Raw genomic sequence first — 20,258 nt, 5'->3', positions numbered from 1 at the left:
CGGGATAGTTGCAGGGTTTTCAGTGTAGTTAGTGGGGAATGAAGGTGGAGGGTGCCCCCTGACCCAAGACTGATGCATTTCTGCCATCTTTTGTTTCAACCTTATGACCTCCTCTTTCAGTTCCGATTCCGATTCTACAATCTCCCTTGGTGGGTCTACAACTCCAGTGTCCAAGTCTTTACTAACCATGTCTACCTTGCTCTTTCGACCTTGTGTTGTATGGACGAATAGCCAAAGTGCCACAAACTAACCACCCTCTGTTATGATAACAATGAAAGTAACAAAGGGGAGCAAAACAAAGCCAACATGTTAGCGTTAGGGCATTTATCAGATAGAAATATCACATTGTGTGCAATGCCCCTAGCAACAATTAATGGTTCTAGAATGGCTTCGAGGGTCACAAGGTCATTTGGCATCATCCCAATTTTGCTCTTCTTGCCCTATTTCCCTCTTCATTTTCCTTTCTAACACTACTTGGTTTCTCATTTCTTTCCCCCTCTTTTCTTTTTAATTGTCACTCTTTTCTTTCCTCTCATTTCTCACATCCACAATTTCACCTCTTTTTTTTCCTTTTTTTCTTTTTTTTTGTTTTCAAAAAAATTAATTCAATCGAACCCTATGTAGGTTGCCTACGTATCATGCCCCTCATGAATCAGATCACGCGTAGTTCTGGGAAAAGTAATGGACAAATAAACTAAAAATAAAAATCTTTTTGGATTTTTCATTTATAAGAAATTTTTTGGTTTTTCAAATACAAAACAGGAAGTACTATAACAAAAGACTCAACAATCTTAACTAGACTGACAGACTCAATACTACTGTACAAGACTAAAAATTAAAAGACAACATAAGATAGACTAAAAAATGAAAAGTTTCCTCAAGCAGCTCGTGCATGCAATGGTCTTGACTAGAATGGTCCTGGGATATTTTTCATGCTCAAACTCTAGCAAATTCATCCATACCTGAATGGGAAAAATAAGATCAAATAGAGTTACTGTCTCAAAACACATGCGATACCACAACACCTCTATTCGACACATGCAAGACATGATTGGGCTACTTTTGTAAAATTAACCTATGTGGCCAAGGATGGCTATTAGCGCAAACTCAACAAAGATGACCTCAAAGACATGGACAAATACTTCACTAAGGCTTATATGAATTCAACTCCCAATAATCATGGCCCAAAATCAATTTGCAAAAATGACCCATTTTGCAAAAACGGCCGATATGGTCAGAAGTTGCCAAAGATGCAAACTCAAAAAGGACGGACCTTAAAGTAATATGACATTTAGTTGTGGACTCAAGATCCTAAGACATGGGTTATTGAACCACTTTTGCAACAATGACCCCATTTTGCAAGAATGGCCGATGTGGCCAAAAGTGGCTAGACATGCAAGATATAGCTAAGACCCCGCAAAGCCAAGAACCTAAGACTTACTAGGAAGACCGGACCCTATATGGTTTGCCTACGTATCCCGCCCCGGATGACGAGAATCAGGTTCGCGTAGTTCGGCAAGATTGGATATGGGAGAAAGCTTAAAAAATGACACTAATTTGGAAAGAATATTTTTTTTTTGTCTTTTTGAAAAATGATGGAAAGTGTAAAATCTTTTTGGATTTTCTTTTTCTCCTTTTTTTGAATTTTTGGAAAATGATGGAAAATGTAAAATCTTTTTGGATTTTCTTTTTCTCCTTTTTTTTTGAATTTTTGGAAAATAATGGAAAAGTGTAAAATCTTTTTTGGACTTTCTTTCATTTTTTGTCTTTTTTTTTTTTTATTGAACTGGGCCCTAATTGCTACATCTTTCACCCTTCTTTCCCAAACATCGGTCCGCCAAATGACCTTTTACCCTCAAAGATGCAACATGTATCATATAGGGATGATTGAATGTCTTTTGGGCCACGGGCACATTTTGACAAAATTTGGATAGGCTTCCTACAAAGGAACACGGTACCTGGGACCGAGCCCTACTAGGTCTAAATGACATGATGCAAATAAAAACGACCTAAAGGCTGACCTAAGTTTGGGGTTCACTAACAAGGCAATTCGGGGGAGCGTATGGTCGATGGTGGCTGCTCAAGCTTTCCACCCACTCCATACGTCCGACGGCCCCCCCCCCTCCTAAAATAAGGGTGACTCAACAAAGAGTTCGTGCACGCGACGCGTACTCCGAGACTTGTTGCAGAAAAAAGGCTCATGGTTATGCAAATGATGATAATTTATAAAGCAGTAACACATAAGGGAAAACTGTAAACACATAAAACAACTAGCAAATAAAGCGACAGAAACAAAAATAAAGCAAATAAAGAAGAAATAAAAAAAAACCCAACTGAATATTCTAAAAAGCCAACAAAATCAAGTATCAGCTCGAACCTGCAACTCCCCAGTGGAGTCGTCAGAGATGTCACACCCCTTTTTTCTTTGTTTTCTGATTTTTTTTTAAAAACAAATGGAAAATGAAACTTGAATCAAAACTAACTTCAAATCATTTTCACTCTCAGATTCTGTCACGTTTCCTTTTTTTTTTTTCAGATTTAGGTGGTGAGGGTGACGGATTAGAGGAGGGCGTGAGGTGAATTTCCGGCGGGTTCTAGGGCGTTAGGGCTGCTGGGTTCCGCTGCTGGAGATCGGGGTCGTCGGCGTTGGTGTCTGGAGAGTTGCAGAAGGGTGACGGGGTCGGCAGCGCGGAGTTGGTCGGCGGGAACGAGTTTTGTGGTTGTGGATATTGGGTTCGTTGGTATGAGGGCGAGAGATGGGTCGTTATTCTGGTGAGGGTGAAGGCTGGCGGCGTGGCTGGTGAGGGAGGAGGCTGTGGCGAGTCGGCTGAAGAACTGGTGGTCGTCGTTAGGAGTTCGCTGGTCTTTTGGCGAAGAAGACCACTGATCGGAATGGTGCTGGGGAGAGGGCTGGCGGCAGCGTTACTGGTATGGGATTAGGGTTCAGCTACGGTTCTTGTGTTGTGTTCTCCAAAGAAGAAGAAAAGCTAGGTCTAGTTTTTTTTAGTTCAAAAATAAGAGACAAATCTGATGGGTTTGGGCATGGGTAAGGTATTTGGGCTTCAAATTTGGGCGACAATTGTATTTAAAAATGGCCCTTTAGCTTTACAAGACTAAAATATTGATTTCTTTCCTAAAATGATATACTATAAAATTGTAAAATCATTACTAATTAATTAAAACAAACTATAATATGACATGAGCTATTTTGGTATTTTTTTTAAAATTATAATAAAAATGGGTAAAAAAATAATATTCTTCTAAAAATACCTAATACCTTAATTAAATAGAGAAGAATGAAACTATTTTTTGTATTTTTCAATTTTATGATAAAAATAATGTAAAAGAGTCAAAATTAGTTGAAATAACTATATTAGACCTAAACTAAGTATTTAAGTGCTAAAATATGTAAAATCTTGGTGAGGGTCAAAAATCACATGTCTACAAGTTCCACATGACTCATCATTGTTTATGGGCTAATTTGGAGGTTAACTATGTGCCACCCACGTGATTCGATTATTTACGGTCACCGAAGCCCAGGGAGAGGCTATGTATGTCTCCATACTCGTCTCGCCAAACCATTGGCTCTGATACCAGTTATTGGGCTAAACCGGCCCAAAGATACTCTTAACATGATGTGATATTGTCCGCTTTGGGCCAAGCCCGAACGGTTTTTCTCAAAATGCCTCACACCATTAAGAGTATCCAACTCCTTATAAGTTTAACTTTTTCCTTTCTACTTTTCGAGTTTGTTCACACACACCCAACAAGCAGTCCGGTGCACTTAGCCCCCGCTATACGCAGAGTTCGAAAAAAAAGCCAGACTACAAGGGTTTATCATACGCAGCCTTAGGTTCTGCATTTCTGCGAGAGGTTGTTTCTATACTTCTTAATAAATGTTAATTAGGTTTATCCGGTAAAGCTGGTAACTGACTTGCTATATGTGTAAAAAAATCTTTACACTATCAATACATATAACTTAAATTAAATTAAAAAAGAAAAAAGAAAAAAAGACTATTGACACGATTAGAAAAATAGAACGCGTGGAGGAGTTTTCATCTTGCAGTATTTGTAATTACTTGTGGAGCTGCTTCATTTTCTTTTCAGGCCTTACCTTTATTGAAAAGCATGGTTGGGCAGTTGATAACAAGGATCAGATTTCACCTGTTGGATTTGAGATTATATTTCCCAGTATGATCAAATATGCAGAGAAAATGAACTTAAATCTGCCTTTGGATCCAGACATTGTAAATCTAGCGATTCGCAACCGAGATTTAGCAATTGAAAGGTATGCTTCTTAATTTATTAAATTGTCAATTACCTACAAAGAAAATTATATTTGTATGCTAGATATATTTTTGAATTCTCCCCTAATGAAAATTGTCTAAACCAAATATGAGTTATCTCATTACTAAACTAAGAATCAGATAATTATTTGGCTGGTGCAAGAAAAAAATTACTCGATGCAATTGAGGAAGGTCTTTTTACATCAAGACAAAGCAAGAGCAAATGCTAAATACATGAAGTGCAAAACTCTAGTTTACAGTGTCGTACGTATGATTTTTCGTAAGCAGTGTGATACTTTAAAAGTGTAGTACTAACAACATCGTACAAAAAAAATACAATTTGAATAATATTAATAAAACACAATATAACTCATATATTACTACAACTCTTTTAGATCATGAGTTTCGTGATTTGAGAACTATTTAAAAATAACCTCACTAGAAATAATACTGAGTATTATTTTTCTATATAAAGGACCAAATAATCACTACATGTTCATAATTTATTTGATTCGGCAAATCATTCTTAATCAATTTTATTGGCAAAAAAAAAAAAAAAAAAAAGACCAAAGGAAATGGAAAAAGAATAGAACAACAACTAATCATGGAAGCAGCAGACATACAACAACAAACCCAGTATATTCCACAAGTGGGGTCTGGGGAGGGTAATGTGTACGCAGACTTTACTTCTACCTTTAAAAAGGCAGAGAGGTTGTTTCCTGTAGACCTTCGGCTCAGGAAAGATAAAGGGAAAAGACAATGACAATGACAAACAAACCAATCAGAAAACCAAGCGAAAATACAAAACTAACACTAGGATGTTGTGCAATTAGAAAATCGAAATGAAGATCACAACAAGTAATAACAAAAGTTTAGAAATATGAAAATACACGAAAGGCACTAAGTGATGTACTAAAGCTACTGTAAGAAACAATGACAAAGCTCGCCTACCTAACTCTCTATCTTAATTCTCAACATCTATCCCTTCCTATCCATGGTCATGTCATCAGTAAGTTGGAGCAACACCATATCATGCCTAATGATCACCTCTCCCCTATATACTTTTTCGGCCTGCCTCTACCTCTCCGTTGGCTCTCCAATGCCAGCCTCTCATACCTCCTCACTGGTGCTTATGTGCCTCTCCTCTTCACATGCCTGAATCTTCTTAGGCTCGCCTCTCGTATCTTGCAATTACTAAAAAATCTAGTTTAAGCGTCGAATTTTTCGAAAGATGGTGTTAGCGACAGCGAATAACGACCAAATTTAGCAATTAGCGACGGAAACCTATTTAGCGACGAAATTATTTAGTTTAGCGACAAAATCATTCCGTAGCTAATTCAAGTTTTTTTGTAGTGATTAATTGTCCTCCACAGAGGTCACGCCCGTGTCCCAGATAACTTCATTTCTAATTCTGTCTAACCTGGTATACCCGCACATCTATCTCAACATGCTCATTTCGGTCACCTTCATCTTTCGTATATGGAAGTTCTTGACTGGTCAACACTCTGCCACATACAACGTAGTCGGTCTGACCACCGCTCTATAGAACATCCATTTAATTCTTGGTAGCACATTATTATCACACAAGATATTGGATGTGAGCCTCCATTGCATCCTTCCTGCCCCAATACGATGTATAACATCCTCGTCAATCTCCTCATTCCCTTGAATAACTGACCCAAGATACTTCGGAACTCTTTCTCCTAAGGATGACATATGAATCAAACCTCACGTCATCGTCCACTACCTGAGTCGCACCACTGAACTTGCACTCCAAGTATTCTATTTTAGTCCTGCTCAACTTGAAACCTTTAGACTCCAGAGTCTGCCTCCAAATCTCTAACCTCTCGTTAACACCATTGCCCGTCTCGTCAATCAGTAGAATGTCATCTGTAAATAACATGCACTACGACACCTCTCCTTGAATGTGGTGCGTTAGTGCGTCAATCACTAGGGAAAATAGAAATGGGCTGAGGGCTGACCCTTGGTGCAACCTCATCATAACTGGGAAGTGTTCTGAGTCCCTCCCATCATCCTCACTCAATTCTTCGCTCCATCATACATGTCCTTAATAGCCCTAATGTATGCAACAGAAACATCTCTAACCTCCAAACATCTCCACAGAATCTTCATTGGCACTTTATCATAAGCCTTCCCCAAGTCAATGAACACCATGTGTAAATCCCTCTTCCTCTCCTATATTACTCCATCAACCTCCTAACAAGGTGAATGGCTTCTGTGGTTCAACGTCCCGGCATAAGTTCGAATTGGTTCTCAGCAATAGACACAATTCTCCTCACCCTCAGCTCCACCACCCTCAGCTCTAGCTACCACCCTCTCCCAGACTTTATGGTATGGCTTAGTAACTTGATACCCCGATAATTGTTGTAATTTTGGATATCACCCTTGTTCTTATGCAACGGGATCATCGTGCTCCATCTCCAATCTTCGGGCATCTTCTTCATCCTAAATATGACATCAAATAATCCAATGAAACACTCCAAGCCTGCCCCCACAATCTTTCAAAATTCTACTAGGATTTCGTCTGGTTCGGTCGCTCCCCTATTCAACTTACGACTCCGCAACTTTTATATGCCTGCAATACCCAAAGGCCGACGACTCTCGGAATGTTCTAAGTCACCAAGCACAATGTCCCAATCCCCCTCTTCGTTCAAGAGTTTATGAAAGTAAGTCAGTCATCTCCGTCGAATAAGTACCCCATCCAACAAAATTCTGCCTTCTTCTTCCTTGATGCACTTCACTTGGTCCAGGTCACGGGCTTTCCTTTCTCGGACCTTGGCTAGCCTATACAACATCTTATTCCCTCCTTTGCCTCCAAGTTCTTCATACAAGCGTTCAAACACAAAATTCTTAGCCATAGTAACCGCTAACGTCGCTTCCTTCTTAGCCACCTTATACCGCTAGGAGAGAGTTTACAAAAGTGAATCATGATCGAATGGCTAGAAGTTCCGTTAGCTTCTAAGAGGTCAACCGTTTAATCCCAGTTCAACACAAAGTAATCTTTTTTATAAATGAGGCACAAAAATGTTGAAATTTTAAATAAAGATTCTGAGGTTTGAACCTCTACTAGAAAACTATGGCGCCTGACTCAAAGAGCTACACAGCTATTTATGTCAAGTTATGTCACTTTGTTTGGTGTATCAGTATTTTATTTTCTGCCTTTTCATTATATACACATATTTGGTTAAAAAAAAAAATGACCAAGTGGTGCACGTCACGTGACACCACTTGGCGTAAGGTAAATTCCCCCATGTCTACTTATAGTGACTCAACATGTTTCTTAATTATATTCAAAATTCATCTTGAATTGAATTGTATCGGACAGAAGGTATTTACTTTTATAAATTCATTTTCTGATAATATTTGCAAATTATTAGAGCGTTACAGAGTGATTTCAAGGGGAATGTTGCAAATCTTGAATATATGGCTGAAGGACTTGGTGAATTATGTCATCAATGGAAGGAAATAATGGTACATCAAAGAGAAAATGGATCACTATTTGATTCACCAGCCACTACTGCAGCTGCCTTGATTTACAATCAACACGACGAAAAATGCTTTGAATACTTGAATTCAATCTTGAAACTACACAAAAATTGGGGTATGCACTACCATCATCTCAAAACATTCAGATTATGTGTTAATACTTTTCAATCAAATTAATAGATGGAGTGTGTAAATAAGAAGTTTCCTGTATATGTTAATGGTATAATACAATCCTCTCCGGAAGTCCAGATTATGGTATGTAAATCCATTATCTCTCTGCCAAACTAGGTATTTTATGTACGTATTTTCTAAAATTGATCTAATAATATCTGCTCTCTTTTTTTGTCAAATGGGTAGCATTAATGTTACCATAGTATCTCTTTATTCTTGGATTGCTGGTACACCTTATTATTTGATTGCATCCTTTCTCTTCGGTTTTCTTGATATATTCTTGTTGTTACCACTTGTTGCTGCTGCTTCTTTTTATCTTGTTTTAGTCGAGAGTCTATCGGAAACAGTCTCTCTGTTCTCCTAGTATAGGAGTAAGATCTGCGTACACCTTTCCCAGAATCCACTTTTGGAAACTCACTGGATTTGTTGTTGTTGTTGTTATTATTGTTGTTGTTGGTATAATACTATCTGTTGGACCCCATGCTCTGAAAAGGCTGAATGATACACTTGGTAGAATATTGAGTTGTTTATCCAAAGGAACATGGATTGATTCCCATTTAAGAAAAATTTCTCCTTTCTTTAATGGTACACCCATGTTCAACAAATGCTAGATCTCTCTCTAATCCTCCCATCTATGTTGCTCGTATTAACTAAAATGCATTTTTGGCTGTGTATCGTATCCTCATATTTTTGGAAGATACGTCATGAATGCTACAATATATTTGGAGAGTCCGAACAATATAGCTTCCCATAGTACTATTTGTTTGCTTTGCTAATATATCTCGTTTTTTTTTCATAGTTCCAACTATCTACCCAACGAAGATACATTCGTTGCTTTGCTTGGTTGATACCCTTCAAAGTTTGGGAGTAGATCGGCATTTTAAAACAGAAATAAAAAATGTTCTAGATGAAATTTACAGGTACATGTTATTGATCACAATGATATTTTACAATTTCTTTTAAGCCTCTTGTAAATTGTAATATTGGTAAATTATTTATAGGCTTTGGCAAGAAAAGAACGAAGAAATTTTTTCAAACGTTGCCCATTGTGCCGTGGCGTTTCGGCTTTTACGGATGAGTAACTATGAAGTCTCCGCAGGTAAATTTTTTATTCCATCCGCTTTATTTTATATGTTTTAATTTGAGTCTTTATAAATATAAAGAATATAAGAGTATTTTTTAAACTTGTGGTTCTTAATGAAAAATGTGTACAACATATCAAAATACCTTTTGAATTTTTTTGAATTTAAATGTTTCATGTCATTCTTATGAGGCAAGTCATCATAAAAATGTTGGAATTGAAAATTTATTAAATATAGAAATATGATATTCGTTTTGAAACTGACAAAAAATTAAGTAGCTGGCCATACTAATTCGATTCTTCTTTTTGCAGACGAACTAGTAGAATTTGTCGATGAAGTACATTTCTTTTCAACAAGTGGGAGATTTACGAGTCATGTTGAAATTCTTGAGCTCCACAAAGCTTCACAGTTGGCTATTTATGGGAAAGATGACATTTTGGATAAAATTAACAATTGGACAGGATCTTTTATGGAGGAAAAACTCCTAACCAATGACTACATCGATAGGATGTCAAAAAATGAGGTATTACTTGTAAAAGACTCTTTCACACATGTAATGATGCATAGCTTGTCATAAGTTTTTTCTTTCCATCTGAGTTTGATATCCGCTTCGGAGCTCCGACTAATTTAGATTCGCGTCGCGTAATAAGGCCTATTGAATGGAAAAGTGCTCTCTATCCGATTTTTTTGATTTATAGGACTCAAACCTAAGACCTCTAGTTACGAACGGAAATTAACCATATTCATCTTACCATAACTTTTGGTGCGGTATAGCTTGTCATTGTTGTTGTTATTGTGGATGTTATTTGAAATGATAATAACAATTATATTATCTTTGTTTATTCTCCTTACGAGCTTTAACTTTATAAAATTCCGTTACTAATCTAAGAAATATTAGGTGGAGTTAGCTTTGAGAAAGTTTTACGCTACATATGATCGAGTGGAAAATCGACGATATATCGAAGCATATAAGGTGAACAGTTCTAAAATCTTAAAAGCTGCTTACAGGTAATTATTCTAGCACAGTGATTTATAAATTTATATTTTTCTTATTCGTTGATTTTCGCTCAATCTATAAAAGCTCATCTTCTTAAGCTCTTAATTTCTCGCTGTTATTAGGTCTCCCAATATTAACAGCATAGATTTACTAAGGTTCTCAAAGCAGGATTTTAACTTGTGCCAAGCCCAACATCAAAGAGAACTTCAACAACTCAAGAGGTATCTTCACTTGTACTAGCTTCATTTGATCTTGTCATTCTTAGACACTATATAGCATGAAGATCCCTTGTCGGAAAATTAAACTGTATGTAGAAGTAAAATATTTCTTTAATAGACTTTGTCAATTCTTGAACACTAGCACAACTACAATCGACAAAGGGTCGTCAGTTGAACACCCTTTGCCAGAAATTTATATATAGGTCCAATATTGCTTTAGTAAACTTTGTCATTCTTGGACACCACTTACGATTATATGAATGTATAGGTGGTTCGAGGATTGCAAACTAGACCAAGTGGGATTGCCACAACAGAATTTATACACTAGTTTCTTCCTGACTGCTGCTTTACTCTTCGAACCTGAATTTTCTGACGCTCGTATTGCGTGTGTAAAGAGCACCATGCTTCTAACTGTAGTGGATGATTTTTTCGATGGATTTGTTTGCAAAGATGAATTGCTCAACATCTTTGAATTAGTAGAAAGGTATTGTTTTCTTCTTCCATGCTTAAAATATTTCGACAAAACCTATTCTATATCCATGCACTTTAGGTTTGTCAAATTTTCTTCTGCTTTACAGTTCCATGCAGTCCCTTTTTATTTTTTAGATTCGGTACTTGGCTTGGGGCGTTGCACCAATCGCCTTTTTTAGGTCATTGGTTAAATTATGTCCCTATTTGCCAAGTGGACTGAATTTGTATGAAAGAAAAATCATCAGATTACAGGAGAAATTCAAAAATAGCCAGATTTACAAGTGGTCATTCAAAAATAGCCACAATTTCAACATAATATACTGGTCCATCATAATATAATGGAAGTTCATACACAGGTGCACCGATCTCCAGTATATTAGGCTGGAACTTTCCGTATTGCAGCAAAATAGTGGCTATTTTCAATGACTTTGCAAACGCTGGCTATTCTTGAATGACTATCCCGAAAACTGGTAGTCCATGCTATTTTTACTCAAATTACTTTTAAATGCAAATTTTTTTGGGGATCTTTACACAAATAGCCTTCGTATACATTATTTATTCTTCTTAGCCAGTATATATAAAATATATAATAATTATATACGATTATACAGTATATTATAAATCCGCCGGCTATATTTAATTTAAGCGAATGAGTAGACAGTTATGTAGGATAATTCTTCATTTGTTTTAGACGGGATTCAACGAGTGACCTCTTTGAGGCCATGCAGTGCAAACTGTCCCTTGGGCTTTTCATTTAACTTCTAACATTACAGGTGGGGCAGTAATTACTCAACAATGCATTACCATTCAGATAGGGTAAAAATTTTCTTTTCAGCACTTTACAAAACGATAGAGGAGCTTGCAGCAATAGCAACCATTAAGCAAGGTCAATGCATCAAAGATCACCTTATAAACTTGGTATGGAAAAAATACGATTCTGAGGGTGTGATTGGTATGACGAAAGTTATTTTATTGAAAAATGACTATTTTTAAAAAGAAAATATTTTACGGTGTTTGATTGAAAAGTGAAAATTATTTCCAGGAAAAATATTTTTCTCCATGCCAAAACACACCCTTATTCTTTCAGTTTTCCATGATGTTCTTTTCCATTTTTTTTTAACTGACTAAAAATGTATATGTCTTGGTATAGTGGCTTGATTTGTTAAGGAGTATGCTGGTGGAAGTAGAGTGGTGGAGAAATCAGACAACACCAAGCATAAAAGAGTATTTGTCCGTGGCCTGTGAAAGTATTGGTGTTAGATGCGTTACTCTCATAACACAATGTTTTCTTGGACCAAAATTATCCAAGGATATTTTACAGAGTTCTGAAATGAGTGCCTTGTGCAATGGTACCAGTATGGTGGCACGATTCCTCAATGATATAGGATCTTCCAAGGTAATAATATTATTCCTTCTAAAACTACTTTATCTTTTCTTGCCACCAAAATATTTCTCGTATGATTAGTAGTAACGAAATTAGGATTTTCACGAAGGGGCATTAAAATATCCAGAAGTAAAAACATTAAAAAAAAACTTTAACATATTAGTTGTACATACATAAAAATTAAAATTTTACTTAACTACAGAGTGAATTTTTCAGAGCAAAGTGGTGTTAATTGACACTCTTTGGACAATGTAGCTTTGCCGGTGCATATGATGGTAGATAATAGTTGTCTTGTAAAGGAGATCTTCACTCGAAAGGTGTGGCTTAGCATTGATAAAATGAGTAAAAACCTTGAAAACTAGGATTCAATTCGTAATAGGAACAAAATGTTATGTTATATTTCTTCATTTGCCTAAAGCTTTGGTGGGCAGAGTATACCTTTGCTGATGGGAGGTAGGAGATACCAATAGAGTAGTTGAGGCGGACACAAATTAGTCCGCACACGCCACCATTATCAAATATATGTAGGGTAAAACAATTTGACAACTAGTACTTCTTTAGATAACCTATCAATATAATTTACCTTATTTTGTGTAAAGTATGGGACAAGTTCTTAGGTTTGACTTCCCATCAAGCATACAAAATAAGAAACTAATTTATGGAACTCACTACAGAATAAAACTTATTTGTATCTGGTGTTTATACCAAATTAATAAATATCTAACATGTGTTTGCGTTGACTTCTTTGACTTATCTATAGCTAGTTAATGCATATTTTCACCTTATAATAAATCACTTAAGAATGCTAACTTATATAATTTTGTGTAAAGATCGAGTGCATGCAAATTTTTACTGTAAAAGTATTGGTCTTTTGATTTTGGTTAATTTGTGTTAGGTGTTTGTCCTGATTTTCTTATCATATTTGATTTTTCTATCTTTCTAAGGAAAGTGCAACATATTTACCATAATTGAATTTTCCTACTTGTAAAAGGAAATTATAAATCTCTCATATTTGGCTAGTCAATTTTCTTGTAGAAAAATATTTGGACTTCTATAAATTGAGGATTGTTCCTTCTTATTTATTAGTATCCACAATGTAGTTGTATGGGGTTTGAGAGTCTTGTTCAGGGGGAGAACCTTTCGGGACAAGTGTTAGTGTGTCGCTTCTGTTTTCCTCTTCGTGAGGTTGTTCTCTCGATATTGTATACTCTTTTTTATATAGTGGACTGCTCGTTTCCACCGCGGATTAGGTCAATTGACAAACTACGTTATATGTTTATCTCTTTTGGTATATTTCTCTTTTGTTGTCTGATTTATCGTCGTTCAAGATTTGCTTTACTAGCTTTCGAATGACACCTAATTATTTTGATCCTAACAAGTGGTATCAGAACGAGGTTCAAGATAGGTTCATCTTGGCGAGTTTATTTCTAGCTGCAACATATTTGACGGCAATCATGATTTTTGTATGAGAAATTTTACCGGAATACTACTCACATTGAGACAAACTTTGTGGTGGAGATTTGGAGATGTGACATGTTGACGGTTATGTGAAGAAGGTGGATCAAGTTTATTTTGTCCGAAAATTTAGGCCAAGGGCTCCATTGTTGGTTGTTTGTCCTAATTATCTTACCATATTTGATTTTCCTATCTCTCGAAGGAAAGTGCAACATATTTACCGTAATGGTTATTTTCCTTCTTGTAGAAGGAAATTATAAATCTCCAATATTTGGCTAGTCCCTTCTCTTGTAGGAAAATGTTTGGACTTATAAATTGAGGATCCTTCCTTCTCATTTAGTAGCATCCACAATATAGTCATATGGTGTTTGAGAGTCTTGTTTAGGGAAAAACATTTCAGGACAAGTGTTAGTGTGCCTCTTGTGTTTGCCTCTTTGTGAGGTTGTTCTTTGGATATTTTTTACTCTCTTTTATATAGTGGATTGCTCGTCTCCGCCGTGGATGTAGGTCAATTAACCGAACCACGTTACATATTTGTGTCTCTTTTGGTATATTTCTCTTTTGTTGTCTGATTTATCGTCGTTTAAGGTTTGTTTTACTAGCTTCCGGATTACACCTGATTATTTCGTTCCTAACAATTTGCTATACTAATACTTAGCTTGATCCTGTCTCACGTTTTCTTGCAGAGAGAAGAGGCAGAGAGTTCCCCAAAAGATATAGTCTCGATATTAATAAATCAGAGTCAAGGAACAATCTCTAAAGAAGAAGCTAGAAAACAGGTAATGGAAATGCTGGAAAATAAGAGAAGAGAGTTGCTAGGGATGGTTCTAATTCAAAGAAAAGGAAGCCAATTGCCACAAGAGTGCAAGGATATTTTTTGGAAGACAAGCAAATTGTCTCATTTCGCATATTCAGATGGTGATGAGTTTCGCTTTCCAGAGGAATTATTAAAGAATCATATCAATGAAGTACTTTTCATACCGCTCAAGCCGTAGGCACCCTCCATCTCCACCTTAAGATCGTGCAGTCGAGTTATCAAGGGAGCAATCCTTGAAATGCACAAAAAAAGAAAAAAAAAAAAATAAAAGCCACTCAATCATCCACTAGAGAGAAATTTACATTCTAGCCCATGTTTTATCGACATTCTCTAAGTTTGATTTTTGTAATATCTGGTTAAGCACATTTAACGTTCAAATAATTAAAATATGCGCTTTTGATCATTCCGCTAGTGAATCTTTTACTTTGATGTGATTACTGTTTCCTTTAAATATAAATACCATTACAATTGTTACTTTGAGAGATATTGGATGTTATTAGCAGGTTTGAAGGACAAAAGAAAGTTTTTCAAAATTAAAACAACTAAAATCATACCTAATACTAACAATATCTTCAAATAACTAAATAAATTGGTTACATGTTAATTGAAAGAAATACCAGAAGAAATTGATTATAAAAAGATCATTAACATTTTTGCACCTCAAAAAGCTATAAGAATAAATTTTTAGTAAATTGCGCAAGAATTTCTTCAAATAATTGTATACGGCCAAAATCGGAGAGTTCAACTTTGGGACTACAGTGGCACTCCACGCCCGACCTCGAGGAGCTTGAAGTGGAATTTTAAGGCAGACTCCGAGGTACTTCCCTCGAGGGGGATATCGAAGGTCGATCCTGGAGCAACACAAGTCGGTGATCGTCATGGAAAGACGGGAAACCCCCAAGGGCACGCAGTGAGGACTGACAGAGTCTGCAAGAATAGTAGAAATCCGTACTAAGCCGTTATACAGTACTAGTAGCATTTCTTCGTCATTTATTACACATGTACTATATTGGGATTCACCCCTCCTATATAAAGGGGACCCTTGTCATCTTGTAAAGGGATCGGATTATTATTGAACATATTAAATACAATACAACATTCTCTGCTCTTTGTTAACACAACCGTTCTTCACATTTATTGCGTATTCCTTCATTGTTCATTCATTGTTCATTTATTTTTCTTCATTTATTGCTCATTATTAACCGCAAAAGGCCATCTTTGAGGCCTTCATCATCGTTGATTCTTCATCAATTGTTCATCGCTATTAGCCTCATCTAGACCTCGAGGCCCTGCTCCAGCCAGCTCGAGGCCCAGCCTTGTGACCCTATTGGTTTGCATTTCTTATTTTCTTAACTTACACTTATCATCCATTGCCTAACAACGAGTATTAAATTAAATCACGTATTTTTAGAACCAAAAAATCAAGTATAATTGTTGTTACCATTTTCAAGGTAAACAGTTTGGCGCCCACCGTGGGGCTAAAAATAATAGTGATTGTTTTGGTGCTAGTTTTTTGAAAACACAAGTAATACTTCACACTTTTTCTTGTCCAAGAATCTCTAATTTCAGGTCTTGATGTCTAACTCAGCAAATGCACGCGAAAGCAACGGTATTGGTATTCAGGGAGAAAACGGCGCAGACGCCGGTGTTCCACCACAAAACTCAGGGGTAGCACCAGCGGATGTCGGTGTACCACCGCAAAACCCTGGGGGCACCAGCACAAATCCCCATCGACGTAAGCTCACGCAACGTAGTGCATGTCGACGTAAACTCTCATACCGACGGGATTGTGCGCGGGGAAGAAAGAGACGTTAGTCTTCAAGTCATTTTTTATATGTTGCAAGCGCAACAAGTGGCTATTGCTCAGCTACAAAGTCAACAAAAAACTCCAAGCACAATAGCACCGAAACGAGTCCTCGAGTCGAGCAGGCACCGGAGAGATCGAGTAACAACAGGTCAGCAACAGACCCCGCTATTATGAAGATGCTCGAGGACCTCACCAAAAGGATTGAATCAGGAGAAAAGAAGATAGAGGATAATGATAAAAAGGTGGAGACTTATAACTCAAGGGTCGATTAGATCCCGAACGCACCACCGATACTGAAGGGCGTAGATTCCAAGAAGTTCATACAAAAACCATTCCCACCGAGCGCAACTTCGAAGCCCATCCCGGAGAAATTCAGAATGCCCGAAGTATAACAGGACCACGTACCCCAATGAGCACAACACGCTTATACTTGTGCTGTAAAAAGGAATGACTTAAAGGATGACGAAATTGAGTCTGTCCTATTGAAGAAATTTGGAGAAACACTGTCGAAAGGGGCTATGATGTGGTATCATAACCTGCCCCCAAATTTAATAGATTCAATTGCCATGTTGGCAGATTCTTTTGTGAGGGCACACACTGGTGCCATCAAGGTCGCCACCAGGAAGTTCGATGTCTTCAAAATCAAACAGAGAGATAACGAGATGCTAAGGGAATTTGTATATTGCTTTCAGATGGAGCGAATGGGATTGGCACCAGTCTCCGATGATTGGGCGGTACAGGCCTTCACTCAAGGCTTGAATGAATGGAGCTCGGTAGCTTCAAGGCAGTTAAAGAAAAATTTGATCGAATATCCCGCCGTGACCTGGGAGGATGTGCACAACAGGTACCAATCGAAGATCAGGGTAGAAGACGACCAATTAGGAGCCCCCTCGGGCTCAGTATATTCCAGCAGACTCTTAACAAAGGAACAAAGGTTCACAGAAAGGGAGTCAAGATCAAACAAGGAAAGATACCAGCCGTATGCAGAAGATCAAAAACACGCACCAAGGCGTAACGTGCCTCGAGGCGATCGAAGGATAGATCAAGGTCAAAATTCTCGGGGAATCATGAGTAAAGCCGGGTTTGATAGGCACACTGGGCCGGTAGAGGCATCCCGGCTATCTAAGTACAGCTTCAACATCGATATCTCAGGAATCGTATCGGCCATAGGTAAAATCAAAGATACCAGGTGACCAAAACCCGTACTATAAGACCCTTCGCAAAAGAACCCTAACTTGACGTGTAAATATCACGGCACTCACGGTCATAGAACCGAGGACTGCAGGCAGCTTCGGGAAGAGGTAGCCCGACTGATCAGCGAAGGGCACCTTCAAGAATTCCTCAGCGACCGAGCTAAAAACCAATTTTGGGAAAGAGAGGTGAATAGGAAAAATGAACCAGAAGAACCACAGCACATCATCCACATGATCGTCGGAGGAGTCGACGCTCCACAGGGACCCGTTTTCAAACGGACAAAAATATCCATCACCTGGGAAAAGCGAACTCGGAGTTACATACCAAAGGATGCTCTCACGTTCAGTGAAGAGGTCGTTGAGACCTTGTCTCAGCCTCATAATGACGCACTGGTAATTTCTTTTCTTTTGAATAAAATTCAAATTAAATATGTGCTCGTGGATCCAGGTAGCTCGACCAACATAATCAGGTCGAGGGTGGTGGAGCAACTCGGACTACTCTACCAGATCATATCCGCCTCTCGAGTCCTCAATGGATTCAACATGGCGAGCGAGACGAAAAAAGGGAAAATTATCCTCCCGATCAACGTAGCCGGTACAATCCAAGATACCAAGTTTCATGTCATCGAGGGTGACATGAGATACAATGCCTTACATGGAAGGCCATGGATACACAGTATGAGGGCAGTGCCATCAATCCTTCATCAAATGATGAAATTTCCAACCAAGGATGGAGTAAAAGGCAGTGTACGGGGAGCAGCATGCAGCAAGGGAGATGTTCGCGGTGCACGACACGACACCAGCATCGACACCCTCCACCTCGAAGGAGCATTTAGACAAACAAACAGCTGGATAGCAACCTGACATTCTCGGTTACATCCGAATAAGGGAACAAAGGACCGTGCCGCGTCCCCGTAACAGGCAATTGAAATTCATCGAGGCTCGAACGCCATCATTAAGGCGCAAACCCTCTCTCTTTTCATTTATGTTTTATACTAACTTATTGCAGGTGTTTGATTGAGAGGAATCGAAGCGCCCTCCAGCTCGAAGACCTTGGGTTTTAAAGCATGCGTTGCACCCTTTTTAGCTTAGACCGGATTTTATCCCGAACGAGTTTTACCAGCGAGGTTTTTAACGAGGCAACATCCATATGCTACCTAAGGAGAACTCATCAAATATTCAAGGCGTCTCTTTAATCAACCTCAAATACTGGGGGGAATCACCCCAAGAGGTCACCCCTTGTAAGAAACCAAGCTACGCCTAGGAGGACCTCGATAGGAGAATGTTGTATTGGGCCAAACGGTCAAATGACCTTGTCCATGTAGAATAATAGAGCCTCCAAAGGCAAAAAACATGTACGCATATATCAAGTGATTGAGGAAACCCCTTTTGCTTATCAAAACACTTTATGCCTCAAAAGAAGTTCACTACTTTCCCATAAAACGGCTCAAGGGCCAGAAACTCTCGAACACTCGGGAACTGTCATCAACAGTTAGTTCATCGGGCCATCGAAAACTCGGATTCATAAGACCTCGATCAGGCAACTTCGAGCTCATAAGCCCTCAGTGAGGCAACATCAAATCTGTAAGACCTCAACAAGGCATGACCGAACTCATAAGACCTCAATGAGGCAATATCGAGCTTATAAGACCTCAACAAGGCATACTCAAATTTATAAGACCTTAAAAAGGCAAAACCACGATATTAAGGCCAAGGCTATATATCTGTCACGACCCAAAATCCACTAAGGGTCGTCATGGCGCCGGACACCGCTGTCAGGCAAGCCAACCAATTACTTAATTAAACTCCAATTTTAACAATTTTAAAAACCAAGATTTTCCTTTATATTTCATAAGTAAAAAGATAACTGCTTCAGTTCAAATTAAATACTAGCAATCAATACAAAATATTTAGAAACCATCCCAGAACCCGGTGTCACAAGTGCATGAGCATCTACTGATAAGGAAATAAAATACAATACGACATCCGTCCAGAATACAGTGGACAGAAAGAAAATACAATTTGCTGGAAGGAACAATATTAGCTGTGGGCCTCCTCGAAATATGCAACTCACCTAGTCCCCGAATCATCCGTGCTGCTATGCCCAGTGGGCTGCTAGAGATAAATATACCTGTGCAACAAAAATGCACAGAAGTGTAGTATGAGTACGTAAACAACGTGTACTCAATGAGTATCCCGCCTAATCTCGAAGAAGTAGAGACGAAATGGTCAACTTTGACACTTACTAGAGGTCAATTGACAGTATACTAAAAATGTGAGGATATCATGGATTTATATAGCAGTCCTAATTCACGAAACCAGAAAACAGGTAAACTCCTTCAACAAATAATCAAGAAATTTCAAGGTTTACTCTTTATTATCTTATCAATTTATATCAAGCCACGAAGGGCACAATTCACATTTAAAATTCTCAAGCAACAATATAACATGCGCAAATCACACCGAGGCGATGGCCCGATCCAACAGAAATAAACTGTGCACTTGCCGAGGGTCGACGGCGCGTCTATAGATGCATCTATTTAATCTGCCGAGGCGTTCGGCCCGTTCCATAAATAAACACATACCCTGCTCACGAAGCATGCATGCGACGCAGGTACACATAGAGATACATGCTCAACCAGTCAATTAAGAACTTATCGGGAATATTTATCCAAATAGAACAATTTCTCTTTTTAACAATTCAGGAAAAATGATGTTTAATCTCCTTTTAAATTCATTTACTAATCCAAGGTGATTTAAGCAATTCAAGCTATCAATAGGTTCATAAATAATCCAAGTATAACATGCTTTTGGGCCCTAACTACCCGGACAATGGCATAATAGTAGCTACGCACGGACTCTTGTCACCT

The 20,258-nt window shown here is 38.1% G+C and overlaps 1 protein-coding gene across 1 annotated transcript; it reads left to right on the top strand.

Annotated features, from left to right (window-relative positions):
- The first annotated feature begins 1,179 nt into the window (after nucleotides 1-1,179).
- LOC109216518 (cis-abienol synthase, chloroplastic-like) lies at nucleotides 1,180-14,791 on the top strand. Its single transcript, XM_019380682.1, has 13 exons — nucleotides 1,180-1,233; nucleotides 2,599-2,928; nucleotides 3,984-4,288; nucleotides 7,685-7,908; nucleotides 8,764-8,884; nucleotides 8,966-9,063; nucleotides 9,358-9,569; nucleotides 9,945-10,054; nucleotides 10,166-10,264; nucleotides 10,530-10,745; nucleotides 11,506-11,650; nucleotides 11,883-12,128; nucleotides 14,258-14,791. The coding sequence occupies exons 1-13, from the start codon at nucleotides 1,180-1,182 to the stop codon at nucleotides 14,564-14,566; spliced, it is 2,469 nt and encodes an 822-aa protein (XP_019236227.1). The 3' UTR covers nucleotides 14,567-14,791.
- The last annotated feature ends 5,467 nt before the right edge of the window (nucleotides 14,792-20,258 follow it).

The sequence above is a fragment of the Nicotiana attenuata genome, unplaced genomic scaffold (assembly GCF_001879085.1).
Source record: "Nicotiana attenuata strain UT unplaced genomic scaffold, NIATTr2, whole genome shotgun sequence".
NCBI lineage: Eukaryota > Viridiplantae > Streptophyta > Magnoliopsida > Solanales > Solanaceae > Nicotiana > Nicotiana attenuata.
This window is presented reverse-complemented; position numbering and strand designations above follow the sequence as displayed.